Here is a 15699-nt window from a genome sequence, read left to right as displayed (position 1 = left end):
AGGTCTAACTGCCATTACAAATCCCAAAAATATGAGGTAATTCCCTACTCTAGGACAGGGACCTCCAAACTGCGGCCCTTTGCTTGCCTTTATCTGGCCCTTGGGGCACTATTCATCTCAATTATATGAAGTGCTATTTCTCCCACTGACACCAACAATGGAGCACTATTCCTCCCACGTATACCAAAGATGGGGCACTACTCCTACTACTGACCACCACCCCGAGGCCATGTTTATTCTCACTGATTCTGGCCCATTTTCTACCCCCACTGGTCACAATTCAGCCCCCCCAGAAGTCTGGGGGACAGTAAGCTGGCCCTTTGTTTGGAAAGTCTGGAGACCCCTGCTCTAGTACAGTTGTTGGAGCCATGCAAATCATTCGCTTATGCCCTTTGGCCAACTGTACATCCAGGACAACACAGGTACAGATTAATATTTTAGAGCCACTTCTACCAAGCTATTTTAGGCTTGTTGGTCATCATCAGAGCTGTGCATGGAAACCATGGCCCCCATGGAGTAGGGCTTAAGGACGAACAAGAAGGTATAACCCGGCAGGTTATTATGAGGTGGACCAATAAAAACCAAAATGGTCCTCTAGTATGCTTTGGTTCAGTGAAAAACCTTTTGGTTCTTTCTGGGCCACCTGGTTCTACCTATGAGTTCCTTTGATAACACAGGTAGACTCAACAGTCCTCTTCTTTCCTGTCAGAGTTGCTTCCACTCAGCTATGAGTAAGCATCTTTGCATGTGAAACTCGTTAGCTATTGCTATTCTCCGATCATGTTTTTGATGGCTATTGTTGGATTTTAATTCATGAAATAAAGATGTCCGTTTCCAGAGTGCAGCAGTTCCGGGATTTTCTTGCTTCTAGCGTACACACGGGCAGACTTTTCGACCGGACTGGTCCGACGGTCTATCCGACGGACTTTCGGCGGACTTCCGACAGACTTTCCGAACAAACGGACTTGCCTACACACGATCACACCAAGTCCGATGGATTCGTACGTGATGACGTACGACCGGACTAAAATAAGGAAGTTGATAGCCAGTAGCCAATAGCTGCCCTAGCGTCGGTTTTCATCCATTGGACTAGCATACAGAGGAGCGGACTTTTCGATAGGAACTGGGTCCGGCGGAGTTCCGACGTAAAGATTTGAAAAATGTTCCAAATCTAAAGTCCGTCATATTTTCGACCGAAAAAGTCAGCTGCAGGTCCGATGAAGCCCACACACGGTCGAATAGTCCGCCGGTCTCGGGTCCGTCGGACCAGTCCGGTTGAAAAGTCTGCTTGTGTGTACGCGGCATTATGGACACTAGATGGAGCTGACGATCATAGGGAATAGACATATCAGACACATTACAAAGGATTATTTGTGGCGGCTGTGCGAATGCTTCAATCATTTAGTAATGTTTTTTCATAAATACACATGCTCTGATAAATTCAGCATTTTATAGTAAATACATACCCTTAGCCCAGAAGCGCTGTGATTAATGTTTTGGTAGCATGATAAGAACACAGGTTGAATTCCAAGTGTTCTTCGCATGAGATCAAAGTCCAAAGAGCTGACAGTTCAATAAAATATTGACAAAAATAGTGTATGTTTCCTTTGTCACCATAAATGGCAAAGCCTGACTTGTATATGGTATGTATGCCAGTGTGACATAATACAGGGAAGTCCGGGTTCATTATATAGAAGTCATACATAACCCCAGCCACACAAGACGTTTCCTATTTTAAAGATATGACAGCCATGTTTTTTTTTTTTGAGCCTGAAGGGTTATGATAGTCTTAAACAAATGTATTGCTGACCCCCATAGGAGCCGCCGGTGATGACGGGTTCTCTGTTCTGCCACAGGTATCTTAACTGCTCGATCCCCACTGACACACTCAGTTGTATACTAAAAGTCATATATACCTGTAGACTTAAAGCGGCGCTCCAGCCCCCCCACCAAAAAATTTAAAGTAAGCAGCTACAAATACTGTAGCTACTGACTTTTAGTATTAGGACACTTACCTGTCCAGGGAGATCCTGCGATGTCGGCACCCCAGCCGATTTCTTGTGTCGGCTCTCGGGTGCTGCCGCCGCCATTCCTCGTAAGGGAAACCAGCAGTGAAGCCTTGTGGCTTCACAGCCAGTTCCCTAATGCGCATGGGCGAAGAGCGCTGCGCTTTCTAACTGGCCCGGCAGTGGAGGAAGGAGGAGGGGGGCCCAAACATCCGGGGGACCTCACCGCAGCGAGGCCACCTTGAAGTGGGGACAGGGTACCTGTCAAAAAGAGGTACCCACTCCCCCCCCTTCGCTGCCACATTTGGCGCCTTTCTGAGGGGGGGGGGGGAGTGGGTACCTCTTTTTGGAGGAAGCAAAGAAGCTGAGCTTTCCCTTTTGGGTGGCGCTCTGCTTTAAGAGTTAGTAGACTACCAACCACTCTTTAAGTATGCACAGGAACTAGGCCACATACAACTTTTTGTGGTAAATGAAGTATGTTATGGCAAATGCAATCAAACAAGGCATAAAACAGTAAAGAGCAGAGCTGCACGATTTACCGGTGAATTTACTCTTGGAAACTCCAGGGCCTATTACGTCAAGGACCCCAGAGAAATGGGTCCAAGATCGCTGGCACCACCTGGATCAAGCCAAAGAGATAGTACTCGGAAAGCACTAGGATTTAGCCGAGGAAAGTACTGTTCAATTGTTGCCACTTACACTGGGAGACAGAGTCTTGGTGACAGGGGCGTTGCTAGGTCTACAAAAGATCTGGGGCTAGAGCCCATAGCAGCGAAGTAAAGAAAGTCATCAGAGTCCCCAGAGCCCCCTCATTACATCAGGGTCCCCAGAGAGCCCCCCTTATATCAGGGCCCCCAGAGAGCCTCCCCTTACATCGGGGTCCCCAGAGAGCCTCCCCTTACATCGGGGTCCCCAGAGAGCCTCCCCTTACATCAAGGTCCCCAGAGAGCCTCCCCTTACATCAGGGTCCACAGAGAGCCTCCCCATACATCAGTGTCCCCAGAGAGCCTCTTCTTTACATCAGGGTCCCCAGAGAGCCCCCCCTTACATAAAGGTCCCCGGAGAGCCTCCCCTTACATCAGAGTCCCCAGGGAGCCTCCCCCTTACACCAGGATCCCCAGAGAGCCCTTCCTTACATCAGGGTCCCCAGAGAGCCTCCCCCTTATATCAGGGTCCCCAGAGAGCCTCCCCCTTACATCAGGGTTCTCAGAGAGCCCCTCTTACATCAGGGTTCCCAGAGAGCCCCTCTTACATCAGGGTCCCCAGAGAGGGTGGGAGAGGGAGAGGGAGTGAGGGTGGAAGAGAGAGGGGGTGGGTGAGAGAGGGGGTGAAGGAGAGAGAGGGGGGGTAGGAGAGAGGGAGAGAGATAGGGGGGGTGAGGGCGAGTGGGAGAGAGGGGGGAGTGGATGAGAGGGGGTGAAAGAGGGGGTGGGGGTGGGTGAGAGAGGGGGGGTGGGAAAGAGACCCCCTAGCCCTGCCTGAAGTCCCTACTGTCCCAGACCCTGTCTGTTTGGGTGCTCAGGGTGGCGGTGAGGTCTCGTCTTCTCTCTCTCACTCCCTCCTGGGCTCTTCCTGGCTGCCCAGGCCTCCCCCTTCCTGTTTGAAGATGCCACAGCCCTGTATGCCACTGGACCAGCAGTGGGACGTTTCAGTCCAGGATCATGATAAGGGGGCTGGGCTCAACTCTTTAGGCCCCACGAGTACTAGCACAGAGGAGGAAGAAGTGGAATCCTCCTCCGCTTTAAACGCTGGGCAGGGAGGGAGTCGTGGCCGTGAAATCACTGGTTGCTAGACCCTAGAGTCAGGTGGAGGCGGAGCGGAGCTGGAGCCAGCGCTACCGATGCCCACCCGGTAAGAGACTCGGGGCTATGGGCCCCAGACTCGGGGCTATAGCCCCAGAAGCCACACCCTAGCGACGCCACTGCTTGGTGATAAATCCTAAACACCTGAGGGGCAGCAAGCTGGAGCCCAAGTGGGAGCCCTGTCCATATCAAGTCAAGCAACAACCTTTCCCTGGGTGGTCTGTGCATGATCTGGTTTCAGAGAAGCCAGATAGACCTCACAAGAGACTGCATCGTAATCTCCTTCATCCCTGTGTGTTCAGTGCTGATTCACAAATGGATAATCCTATTCCTGTCTTTCCCCATCTGCTAGATGGGACAACAGCCAGAATGTCCTCAACAGTGACTTTGCAACCTGGTACCTGCCCCCTATGCCGACGGTAGAGACCTTATCCCTAGCTGGGGGAGATACAGAGAACCAGGCTGCTGCTAATGAATGGGACTTATCTGTGAGGGAGCCAGATGTGCACGGTGCCCCCACTCCTGAGGAGGATAAGCCTGTTATGGATGAAATAGCGCCTACCGATCCTGTTGTGGAGGAGGGACAGCGCCCTGCTACCTGGGAAGGAGATAGACATTTGGAAGTCCCGGAGCCTCGCTTACCAAAGCGTATTACCAGGGGACTGAAACCTGTCAAGTATTCTGACTATGTGACTTGAACTGTTATGTATTGCTTGTTTTCTTGCTTGCTATATTATTGCACTGTGTTAATTACGTCTCCCTAGGTGCATGCAAGGGATTGCAATTCTTAAAAGGGGGGGGGGGGGTGTAGGCAGCTGTAGTGCAGGGCAGCCTAGCTGGCTGCAAGAGGAAGTGGGTTAGCAAGTGTATATACTCACTTTTTAGCTGATTTGATATGTTTGTGTACATATGTTCAGAGCTGTTTGGCCTCTACAATTGTCTCCAGCACCACACCATTTTGGAGAAGCCTGGTGTTCTGATAGGACAAGCAAATCTCGGGAGATTTGGTCAGCCTGTTTTGGGTGGATATCTCATATTGGAAAGCCCTGCCACGTGGAGAACAGAACACGTGTGTGTGTATAGTAGGGGTGCAACAGATCAAAAAACTCATGGTTCGAAACGTTCCTCGGATCAGGAGTCACGGTTCGGATCATTTTCGGATCAACATAAAAAAATCTCCCCCACTGTAATATCCATGTCATCTCCCCCACTGTAATATCCACGTCATCTCCCCCACTGTAATATCCACGTCATCTCCCCCACTGTAATATCCACGTCATCTCCCCCACTGTAATATCCACAATCTCCCCCACTGTAATATCCACAATCTCCCCCACTGTAATAATATATGAGCAGCGTATGGCAGAGTATTGGCAGGGTATTGCAGAGTATTGGCAGGGTATGGCAGAGTATTAGCAGGGTATGGCAGAGTATTGGCAGAGTATTGGCAGAGTATGGCAGAGTATGGCAGGGTATGGCAGAGTATTGGCAGAGTATTGGCAGAGTACTGCAAAGTATTGCAGAGTATGGCAGGGTATGGCAGAGTATTGGCAGAGTATTGCAGGATATTGCAGGGTATTGGCAGAGTATTAGCAGAGTATTAGCAGAGTATTGCAGGGTATTGCAGAGTATTAGCAGAGTATTGGCAGGGTATTGCAGAGTATTGCAGAGTATTGGCAGGGTATTGCAGAGTATTGGCAGGGTATTGCAGAGTATGGCAGGGTATGGCAGAGTATTGGCAGGGTATTGGCGGGTATTGCAGAGTATTGGCAGAGTATTGCAGAGTATTAGCAGAGTATTGCAGAGTATTGCAGAGTATTGGCAGGGTATTGCAGAGTATTGGCAGGGTATTGCAGAATATTGCAGAGTATTGCAGAGTATGGCAGAGTATTGGCAGGGTATTGCAGAGTATTAGCAGAGTATGGCAGAGTATTGGCAGGGTGTGGCAGAGTATTGACAGGGTATGGCAGAGTATTGACAGGGTATGGCAGAGTATTGGCAGGGTATTGCAGAGTATTGGCAGGGTATTGCAGAGTATTGGCAGGGTATGGCAGAGTATTAGCAGGGTATGGCAGAGTATTGGCAGAGTATTGGCAGAGTATGGCAGGGTATTGGCAGAGTATTGGCAGAGTATTGCAGAGTATGGCAGGGTATTGCAGAGTATTGGCAGAGTATTGCAGGATATTGCAGGATATTGGCAGAGTATTAGCAGGGTATTGCAGAGTATTAGCAGAGTATTGGCAGGGTATTGCAGAGTATTGCAGAGTATTGGCAGGGTATTGCAGAGTATGGCAGGGTATGGCAGAGTATTGGCAGGGTATTGGCGGGTATTGCAGAGTATTGGCAGAGTATTGCAGGGTATTGGCAGAGTATTGGCAGAGTATTGCAGAGTATTAGCAGAGTATTGGCAGGGTATTGCAGAGTATTAGCAGAGTATTGGCAGGGTATTGCAGAGTATTAGCAGAGTATTGGCAGGGTATTGCAGAGTATTGGCAGGGTATTGCAGAATATTGCAGAGTATTGCAGAGTATGGCAGAGTATTGGCAGGGTATTGCAGAGTATTAGCAGAGTATGGCAGAGTATTGGCAGGGTGTGGCAGAGTATTGGCAGGGTATGGCAGAGTATTGGCAGGGTATTGCAGAGTATTGGCAGGGTATTGCAGAGTATTGGCAGGGTATGGCAGAGTATTGGCAGGGTATGGCAGGGTATTGCATTGTAAGCTCTTCTGAGCAGGGCCCTCTTAATCCTATTGTATTGGATTGTATTATATTATAACTGTATTGTCTCCCTTTTATATTGTAAAGCGCTGCGTAAACTGTTGGCGCTATATAAATCCTGAATAATAATAATAATAATAATTGCAGAGTATTGGCACTGCTGCCATTCGATCTCTCCCCTCCACTGTACAGATCAGTACACAGAGGGGAGAGAGGAACCGGCGTCATGATATGACGCCGGGTTGTTTACAAATGACAGAGCGATCACGTTATAAACGGCCGCTGGGTGTACCAAGATGGCCGCCGCTCCGGAGCTAGGCCAAAGCCACGGCCTTTCCTAAGTGTGCGCCGATCCGAACAGGTTGAAATGTTCGGATCACGGATCGGTGACAATCCATTGCACCCCTAGTGTATAGACAGGGACAGAGACCCCCGCTTGTGAGGGAGAGTTAGGAGAAGGTAGAGAGAGTATTCCGGCCTGTGAGGGATAGCTCAGGGTTCCTACGGAGTCCTGTATCAGCAATCCTGGTTGGATGAAGGACTCCCCATTGCGGATAATAAAACCGGTGACCTCGCTGTGAGGGCGGGGCAAGTGTATCAGATGCCTATATCCATCTGCTGAAGGAATACCACTGTTACCGGGTAACGTGTGTGAATATCGGCCTCTACAGAAGACTTGCCTGGCAGTACTAGCACCTGCTGTTCTCTCTGACTCCTCTCTGACGTGCCTCATGTTCAGATCCTTCATGGGTTCTTTGAAAGGATCTGTTCTGCACCCGAGTCCCCAGGCCCAAGGTCACCCCCCTCCCCAGAATAGGGAGCGCCCTCAAAAGCCCCTACAGCCTAGTACTCCATCCTCATATCTTCCACCTGACAACAACAACCCAGCTGAGCTGACTCTAGGGTTGCCACCTGTCCAGGATTCACCCGGACAATTCGGGTTTGGAATCATGTGTCCGGGTTTCAGACTGCCTGAAACCCAAATACATTATTTAGACTGGACTATGGCTTCCCGGCAGGGTTGCTGGCTGCAGTTGTCTAAGCTGAGAGTGTCTGTTACACTCTTTCACACTGCCCAAAGCCAGCACTAACAACCCCCCCAAACACACAGACGGGAGAGGAGAGAGGGCTTGATCTGCACCTCTTGCCCCCTACCCCTACCACTCTGTGTCTGCCCACACCCCAATCCCCAGCGCTGTGCCTCGGAAAAAGGAAAGTTGGGGCCGGAGATTTGAGCAGCCTCAGATACATCTGGATGAGAGGTGCTGACTGCCAAGGGGTGAGTGAGCTCACCATCCATCCCTGTCTGTGACTGAAGTCTCCCCCTTCTCTCTTATGCCTCTAAGTACACTAAGGCAAATCAGGGTTCTCAGAGCACCCCTTACATCAGATTTCCCCTTTACATCAGAGGCCACAGTGTTTCCCCTTACATCAGAGTCCTCTCCGTACATCAGAGTTCACAGTGTTCCCCCTTAAATCAGGGTTCCCAGAGCATCCCTTATGTTAGAGGCCCCAGAGTTCTCCCTTACGTCAGAGTCTGCAGAGTCCCCCCTTACAGTAAAAGGGAACTCTGCGAGTTCAGATGTAAAAGGGGACCTCTGTTGACTCTGATGTAAAGGGGGACTCTTGTTATTAACTTCATATGATTAGAAATGTTATTTTTTAGCAAAATATATGTATAGTTTATACTATAAAAAAAAAATTGGCATGCGCTGCTAAAGTGTTAGGGTTTGACTTGAAGAAAAGGTGGCAACCCTAGCTGACGCTAGGCATTTAAGGAGGCCTGCCCCCTGCCAATCCAAGTTGAATCCTCTAGAAGCCAGAAGGAGGTAACCGAGAAGTGATGCTGTCTGTGAGTCACCAGCCTACTCTGAGCCACTCCCAGCCCACACAGATCGAAACAAACAGACCTAGCTTCCAGCTAGGCCTGCTTAAATTTACCTGCACTCACGAAAAATCTCACCTCTAGCACCTACCTAAGACCCCATACACACTATTAGATTTTCTGCAGATTTTTTTCTTTTTTTTCCTGCAGATTTTTGTCTTCAGATTTACCAAAACCATGTAGTGCAAGGTTTGACCTCATATTATTTGACCCCGCCCCATCTGACATCACGGGGAAACCCATAGGGAAGTCCCCGTCAAGTCCCCATGCGTCAGAGAGGGGCGGGGTCACCGGGTGGCCCCGCCCTCCGTTATTTAAGAAGTGTCAGAAGACGAGAAGCGTCACACAGCCTCCCATCATGGATGCGGAGCGGCCCGAGAACAAAGAAGGGAAGAAGACGCCGCGGAGGAAGATGCCAGACGAGAACACCGGAGCAAGAAGCAGAGGATCGGAGGAAGAACCAGAGGAAGAAGAAGATGGAGGAAGAAACCGAAGGAAGATAGAAGAAAGAAGATGGAAAGAAGACGACTTTAAATAAAGGAATTGTCAAAAACTGTCTCTTGTAATTTTTAACATTTTTGACACTTTTTTTGTGAAATGGTAGGGGTACCCCCTTACCATTTCACACAGGGGGGCCGGGATCTGGGGGTCCCCCTGTGTCATTTTGCTGTCAGACTGTTCTAAACACAGGAAACATGCGCGTTACAGGTGTATACTATAGACACCCCCCAGGTACGAAATTTAAAGGAATATTACACTTTTATTGTTTCACATTAAGCATTATTAAAATCGCTGCTCCTGAAAAAAACGCAGTTTTTAAAACTTTTTTTTGCATTGATCCATGTCCAATAACTTGCATATTAGCCTTTAAAATTAGCACTTTTGATTATTCATGTTCGAGTCCCATAGACTTTAACGGTGTTCGAACAAATTTTTTGCCTGTTCGCATGTTCTGGTGCGAACCGAACAGGGGGGTGTTCGGCCCATCCCTAGAGCTGACGATCATAGGGAATAGACATATCAGACACATTACAAATGATTTTTTGTGGCGGCTGTGTGAATGCCTCAATCATTTAGTATTTTTTTTTCATAAATACACATGCTCTGATAAATTCTGCATTTTATAGTAAATACATACCCTTAGCCCAGAAGCGCTGTGATTAATGTTTTGGTAGCATGATAAGAACACACCTTGAATTCCAATTGTTCTTTGCGTGAGATCAAAGTCCAAAGAGCTGACAGTTCAATAAAATATTGACAAAATAGCGTATGTTTCCTTTGTCACCTTAAATGGCAAAGCCTGACCTGCATATGGTATGTATTCCAGTGTGACATAATACAGGGAAGTCCGGGTTCATTATATAGAAGTCATACATAACCCCAGCCACACAAGACGTTTCCTATTTTAACCACTTGCCGACCGCCGCATGTACATATACGTCGGCAGAATAGCACGGACAGGCAAATGGGCGTACAGGTACGTCCCTTTAAATTTGCTGCCGTGTGGTCGCGAGCTCCGCGAGTGTGATCGCGGGTCCCATGGACTCGATGTCCGCGGGGATACCCACGATCGTCTCACGGAGAGGAAGAACGGGGAAATGCTGATGTAAACAAGCATTTCCCCGTTCTGCCTACTGACACTGATCACCGCTCCCTTTAATCGGGAGCGGTGATCAGTGTCGTGTCAGACGTAGCCCCTCCCCCCTGCAGTTAGAACACATCCCTAGGACACACTTAACCCCTGCAGCACCTCCGCCCTGGTTAACCCCTTCACTGCCAGTCACATTTACACAGTAATCAATGCATTTTTAAATCGCACTGATCGCTGTATAAATGTGAATGGTCCAAAAATAGCACCAAAAGTGTCCGGTCTGTCCGCCATAATGTCGCAGTCATGATAAAAATCGCTGATCGCCGCCATTACTGGTAAAAAAAAAAATTATTAATAAAAATGCCATAAAACTATCCCCTATTTTGTAGACTCTATAACTTTTGTGCAAACCAATCAATAAACGCTTGTTGCGATTTTTTTTTTTACCAAAAATATGTAGAAGAATACGTATCGGCCTAAACTGAGGAAAAAAAAATTTTTATATATATTTTTTGGGGATATTTATTATAGCAAAAAGTAAAAAATATTGCTTTTTTTTCAAAATTCTGCATTTTATAGTAAATACATACCCTTAGCCCGGAAGCGCTGTGATTAATGTTTTGGTAGCATGATAAGAACACAGCTTGAATTCCAATTGTTCTTCGCATGAGATCAAAGTCCAAAGAGCTGACAGTTTAATAAAATATTGACAAAATAGCGTATGTTTCCTTTGTCACCATAAATGGCAAAGCCTGACTTGTATATGGTATGTATTCCAGTGTGACATAATACAGGGAAGTCCGGGTTCATTATATAGAAGTCATACATAGCCCCAGCCACACAAGAAGTTTCCTGTTTTAAAGATATGACAGCCATGTTTTGTTTTTTTTTGAGCCTGAAGGGTTATGATATTCTTAAACAAATGTAGTGCTGACCCCCACAGGAACCGCCGGTGATGACGTGTTCTCTGTTCTGCAAAAGCTATCTTAACTGCTCGATCCCCACTGAAACACTCAGTTGTATACTAAAAGCCATATATACCTGTGGACTTAAAGCGGCGCTCCAGCCCCCACCAAAAAATTTAAAGTAAGCAGCTACAAATACTGTAGCTACTGACTTTTAGTATTGGGACACTTACCTGTCCAGGGATCCTGCGATGTCGGCACCCCAGCCGATTTCTTGTGTCGGCTCTCGGGTGCTGCCGCCGCCATTCTTCGTAAGGGAAACCAGCAGTGAAGCCTTGCGGCTTCACAGCCAGTTCTCTAATGCGCATGGGCGAAGAGCGCTGCGCTTTCTAACTGGCCAATGGAGGAAGGAGGAGCCTACAACTCATCCAAAACACAGCAGCAAGACTGATAACAGGAAAAAAACCCTGGGAATCCATTTCCCCCTCCCTGAGGAGCCTACATTGGCTAACCGTAAAGGATCGGATCACATTCAAGACCCTCTGCCTTATCCACAAATGCCTACAAGGAAACGCTCCTCAATACCTATGAGAGAACATAAAACGCTACTTACCTAATCGCAGTCTTCGATCAACCAACCAAAACCTCCTCCACATTCCCAAATCCCGCTGCAAATCAAAGGGAGAACGAAGATTTGCAGTCCAAGGACCACGGCTATGGAATACTCTACTGACCAACATCCGTATGGAAGAAAACCATCAGGCCTTCAGGAAAAAACTCAAGACCTACTGTTCTGTCCACCAGATGTTTTATACTGGCTATTTGTACTTGTGTTATTAAATTTACATGCAAAATGTGTAATTTACTTAAGACAATCATATGTGGTGTGCAGGCTCCATCTAGAGTTCCTTTTTGGTATTGCTGCAGTTCTGTTTATCTGTTTATTTGTATGTGTAATTGAGGAAGTTGTCAGCAAGCAGGGAATTCTGGGTAGAATCTTGGCAGGAAGTGAACCATCCACCATTCTTTTCAACACATTGCAGGAAGCAAGTCATGTCTTTCTCAATCTATCATCATCACCCCTTAGAGAACTTAAAAAGTAAGTTTTTATTATCTCATCTTGTACTGTATATCATTGTTTATGCAATGTGTGCTGTATTGTATGCAATATTATACTTATTGAGGTCTATTTCTGTTATTTTGTAGTTTCACCTGGCTTGTTCTAATAAAACTGAGATCAAAGAAATATGGTATCTACAGTTATTGGGATAAGGAGGTTTAGCTAGCTGTCCCAGAGACAGAACACCTAACTCTTCTAACAAGCTGGACTACACAGGACGGACCAAGTGCCTTGAGGCGATTCAGTTCACATTTGCAGCGCTATACAAGTCATTCATTCATTCAGGGGGGCCCAAACATCCGGGGGACATCACCGCAGCGAGGCCACCTTGAAGTGTGGACAGGATACCTGTCAAAAAGAGTTACCCACTACCCCCCCCCCCCCTCGCTGCCACATTTGGCACCTTTTGGGGGGGGGGATGGGTACCTCTTTTTGGAGAAAGCAAAGAAGCTGAGCTTCCCCTTTTGGGTGGTGCTCCGCTTTAAGAGTTAGTAGGCTACTAACCCCTCTTTAAGAATGCACAGGAACTAGGCCACATAAAACTTTTTGTGGTAAATGAAGTATGTTATGGCAAATGCAATCAAACAAGGCAAAAAACAGTAAAGAGCAGAGCTGCACGATTCTGGATAAAATTAGAATCACAATTTTTTACCTTAGAATAAAGATCAGGATTTAGCAGAAAAATAATAATTGAATTAAACTTTGCTATTACTTATGTGCTTGATTACCTGTGCATGACCCCCAAGTTGCCTCACTACCCTCTTGCAGCAGCTACCAGCTTGATCACCCATGTTTGACACTCGGCCGGGCCTTTACTGAAGTATCCTATATACACAGTCATCTGTACTCCGTTACAGCCTACAAAGGACTTGCTCTGATACCTTTGCAACCTCAAGCTGTCTCCAAGTGATCGTCTGCTCCAGCCCTTCACACCCTGCTGGCAACCGTGCTTCTGTATCATCTTCAGGGGTATACTGCGTTTAGCCGCAAGGGGAGCCTCTCTCAGCATCTTGGCCTTGGTTAAAGGTACGTGACAAGATAATTATACAGACTTAAAAGCACTACATAATACAATCAATGACTCACTAACTGGTTTTCAAAAGGTGATGGCGAGGCTAAACTGAATTATGGTGCAACTGGAGTCTCTGGATTTGCATCAACTAACTAAAGGCTCCTTGCGTGTACCTTATACGTACAACCCCAAGAGCGGGTAGGTGCAGGGGCGTATCTACCATGAGGCAAACAAACAAGGCGTTTGCCTGGGGTGTCGCCCCCCCCTCGCCATCCCTGCAACGTTCCTAACATTGTTCGCTGCTTACTCCACCCCTCCATGCCAGACTTGACAGCAGCAACCTGTGACCCTGGCCTCCTTACCACTGGCACCGTATATAGGATATTCCTGATTTTAGGCAATATACTAATTTTAAGGGCATTCGCTCTGCCAAACCACGTCTAAATCTCTGCAAATATTTCAATATCTCCCTCAACAAGGAGCCATAATTAGGATCCTATAAACGTCTCAAGTTGGGGGTGATGTATGTCCCCAAGTAAGGTATACAATCACAACACCATATAGAAAAGACTGTTGCAGAAAGGTCGCCATCCTCAATGGGACATGGTTTGGCATCAATACAAATTTCTCATAGTTTATTTTAAAATTGGATAGAAGACCAATTCTGCGTACTTCACTCATCAATTCAGTTAGATATTTTTGTCGGTTAGACAGGTAGAGCAACAGATCATCCGCATATGCTGAAATCTTGTGTTCCATTGCTCCAACCTGGATCCCTACTATCTTCCTGTTTTTCCTGACCATACACAGAAATGGTTCCAGCACCATTGCGAACAGTAATGGAGACAAAGGACACCCCTGCCTCCTCCCATTCTGTACATTAAAGTAATCTGATAGTCTACCATTTACCTTGACCCTTGCCCTAGGGTCTGCATACAACGCCAATATCCATCCCATCATCTTTTCTCCTAGACCCATTTCCCTCAAAACTTCAGTCATGAAGATCCAATTCACCCTATTGAATGCTTTTTCTGCGTCCATTGATAATATCACACTTGGGGTCTGATCCGGTCCCTTTTGTACCCAGTGTAATACATGCAGGGCTCGGATAGTATTGTCTCTGGCCTCTCGGCCTTTCATGAAACCTGTCTGGTCCGGATTAACCAGCCTTACTATATGATCTTGCAATCGAAGGGATAGGATCTTTGCCAACATTTTAGTGTCTGAGTTAAGGAGGGAAATGGGTCTATAATTAGCACAATGGAATGTTGAGGATCCTTCCTGGCTTTCGTGAGGACTGTCACATATGCCAATAATGCTTCTGGGGGCAAAGGGTTACAGGCTTGAATTAAAGTACTTACAAAGGGGGGGCGACAACATTGGCCAGAATTTTTTATAGTAGGTGTTGGTGAAGCCATCAGGCCCTGGACTTTTGTCCTTTTGCAGTGTTGCCACCACAGCATTCAACTCCTCAATGGTAATTGGCCACTCCATTTCTTCCAGGGCCTCTGGAGGAAGACCAGGAAGACCAGAGGCCTTTAAATATTCCCTAATCCTGCCCTCCTTCCCTTCCCCAGCACTCCCCACAGGCATCAGGTCTATATTGTACAATGCTCTATAAAAGCGATGAAATTCAGCGGCTAGTGATTCAGTATCCACTATCTGTTTATTATGACCCCTTAACGTATGGACATGGCATGAATCTTCTTGCTTTTTTTAACTGTCTTGCCATCAACCTACCCCCCTTATTTTCTTGTTCATAAAAACGATGGGAAAAATATAATTATAATAATATTATTTCTGACTTTCCGGTCCAGACACTGAGAAAGATCACTCCTTAGTGTCTCCAATTTCCGGGCATCTACAGGGCCTAGGTGAGCTTTATGTTTGACTTCAAGCTGGTGTGTTTCTTCTAAAAGATCCACGATCTCCTTCTGTCTTTCCTTTCTAATACGAGATCCCTGTGAAATCAATTCCCCTCTTATAACTGCCTTATGGACCTCACACACTGCTAGATCCCACACCTCACCGGGCTTATTAATCTCAAAATATAATGCCAATATATGGGATAGGGAATCCACAGCCAGCCTATCATCCAAAATGGACTCATTCAGTCTCCATGTCCGCTCCCCCCTACCAGCTGGAACCAAACAGAAAGTCAGGGTTATAGGAGCATAGTCAGATATTGTAATTGATTCAATATTAGAGGAACTCACATGATTCAAATAGAACTGATCCACCATTAGTAGTTCAATCCGTAAATATGAATCATGGATTTTAGAATAATAACTATAATCCTTTTCCCTGTCATGGGAGAGGTCGTTCAGAACGGCCAGCGGCCTCCCCCTTCCTCAAGATGGAGGAGGCCTTCGATTGGGGGGCAGGGCCATGCGCGACCCCCCCCCTCCCGGGCAGCCGCGAGCTCTACAGAGAAGAAGGCCAGGAGACCAGATGTCGCTGTGGAAGCGAGGTACGGCCTGGGTGAGGGGTCAGCTGGATGTGGCATTCCACAGGTTCGAGGGTGAGCTGTCCAGCTCAGACGAAGAAGTGGCCAATCGATCGGCAGCGGTGGAAGCGGGACGTGTGGCTGTGGGATCTTCTCCTGGTCAGCCTGGTGAGTCCAGTACTAACCCTCTCTCTTCTTTGCAGGCTGTGTTGGTT

At 47.2% G+C, this 15699-nt stretch overlaps 1 protein-coding gene across 2 annotated transcripts in view; it reads right to left on the bottom strand.

The window, feature by feature from the left end:
• The window catches only part of LOC141117547 (cholesterol 24-hydroxylase-like), a 63409-nt gene extending 50413 nt beyond the window's left edge, over positions 1 to 12996 (bottom strand). Inside the window, exon 1 of one of the 2 annotated variants that reach the window (XM_073610446.1) lies at positions 12908 to 12996. In XM_073610446.1, coding sequence (XP_073466547.1) covers positions 12908 to 12987 — 80 coding nt within the window. In that variant the 5' untranslated portion in view covers positions 12988 to 12996. Of the gene's footprint in view, positions 1 to 12754; positions 12779 to 12907 lie in introns of those variants that run through there. The other variant, XM_073610447.1, reaches the window with a different exon arrangement.
• Between the last annotated feature and the right edge of the window lie 2703 nt (positions 12997 to 15699).

The sequence above is a fragment of the Aquarana catesbeiana genome, linkage group LG13 (assembly GCF_042186555.1).
Source record: "Aquarana catesbeiana isolate 2022-GZ linkage group LG13, ASM4218655v1, whole genome shotgun sequence".
Taxonomy (NCBI): Eukaryota; Metazoa; Chordata; class Amphibia; order Anura; family Ranidae; genus Aquarana; species Aquarana catesbeiana.
The sequence above is the reverse complement of the archived record's forward strand: the minus strand, read 5'-3'. Positions and strand labels throughout refer to the sequence as shown.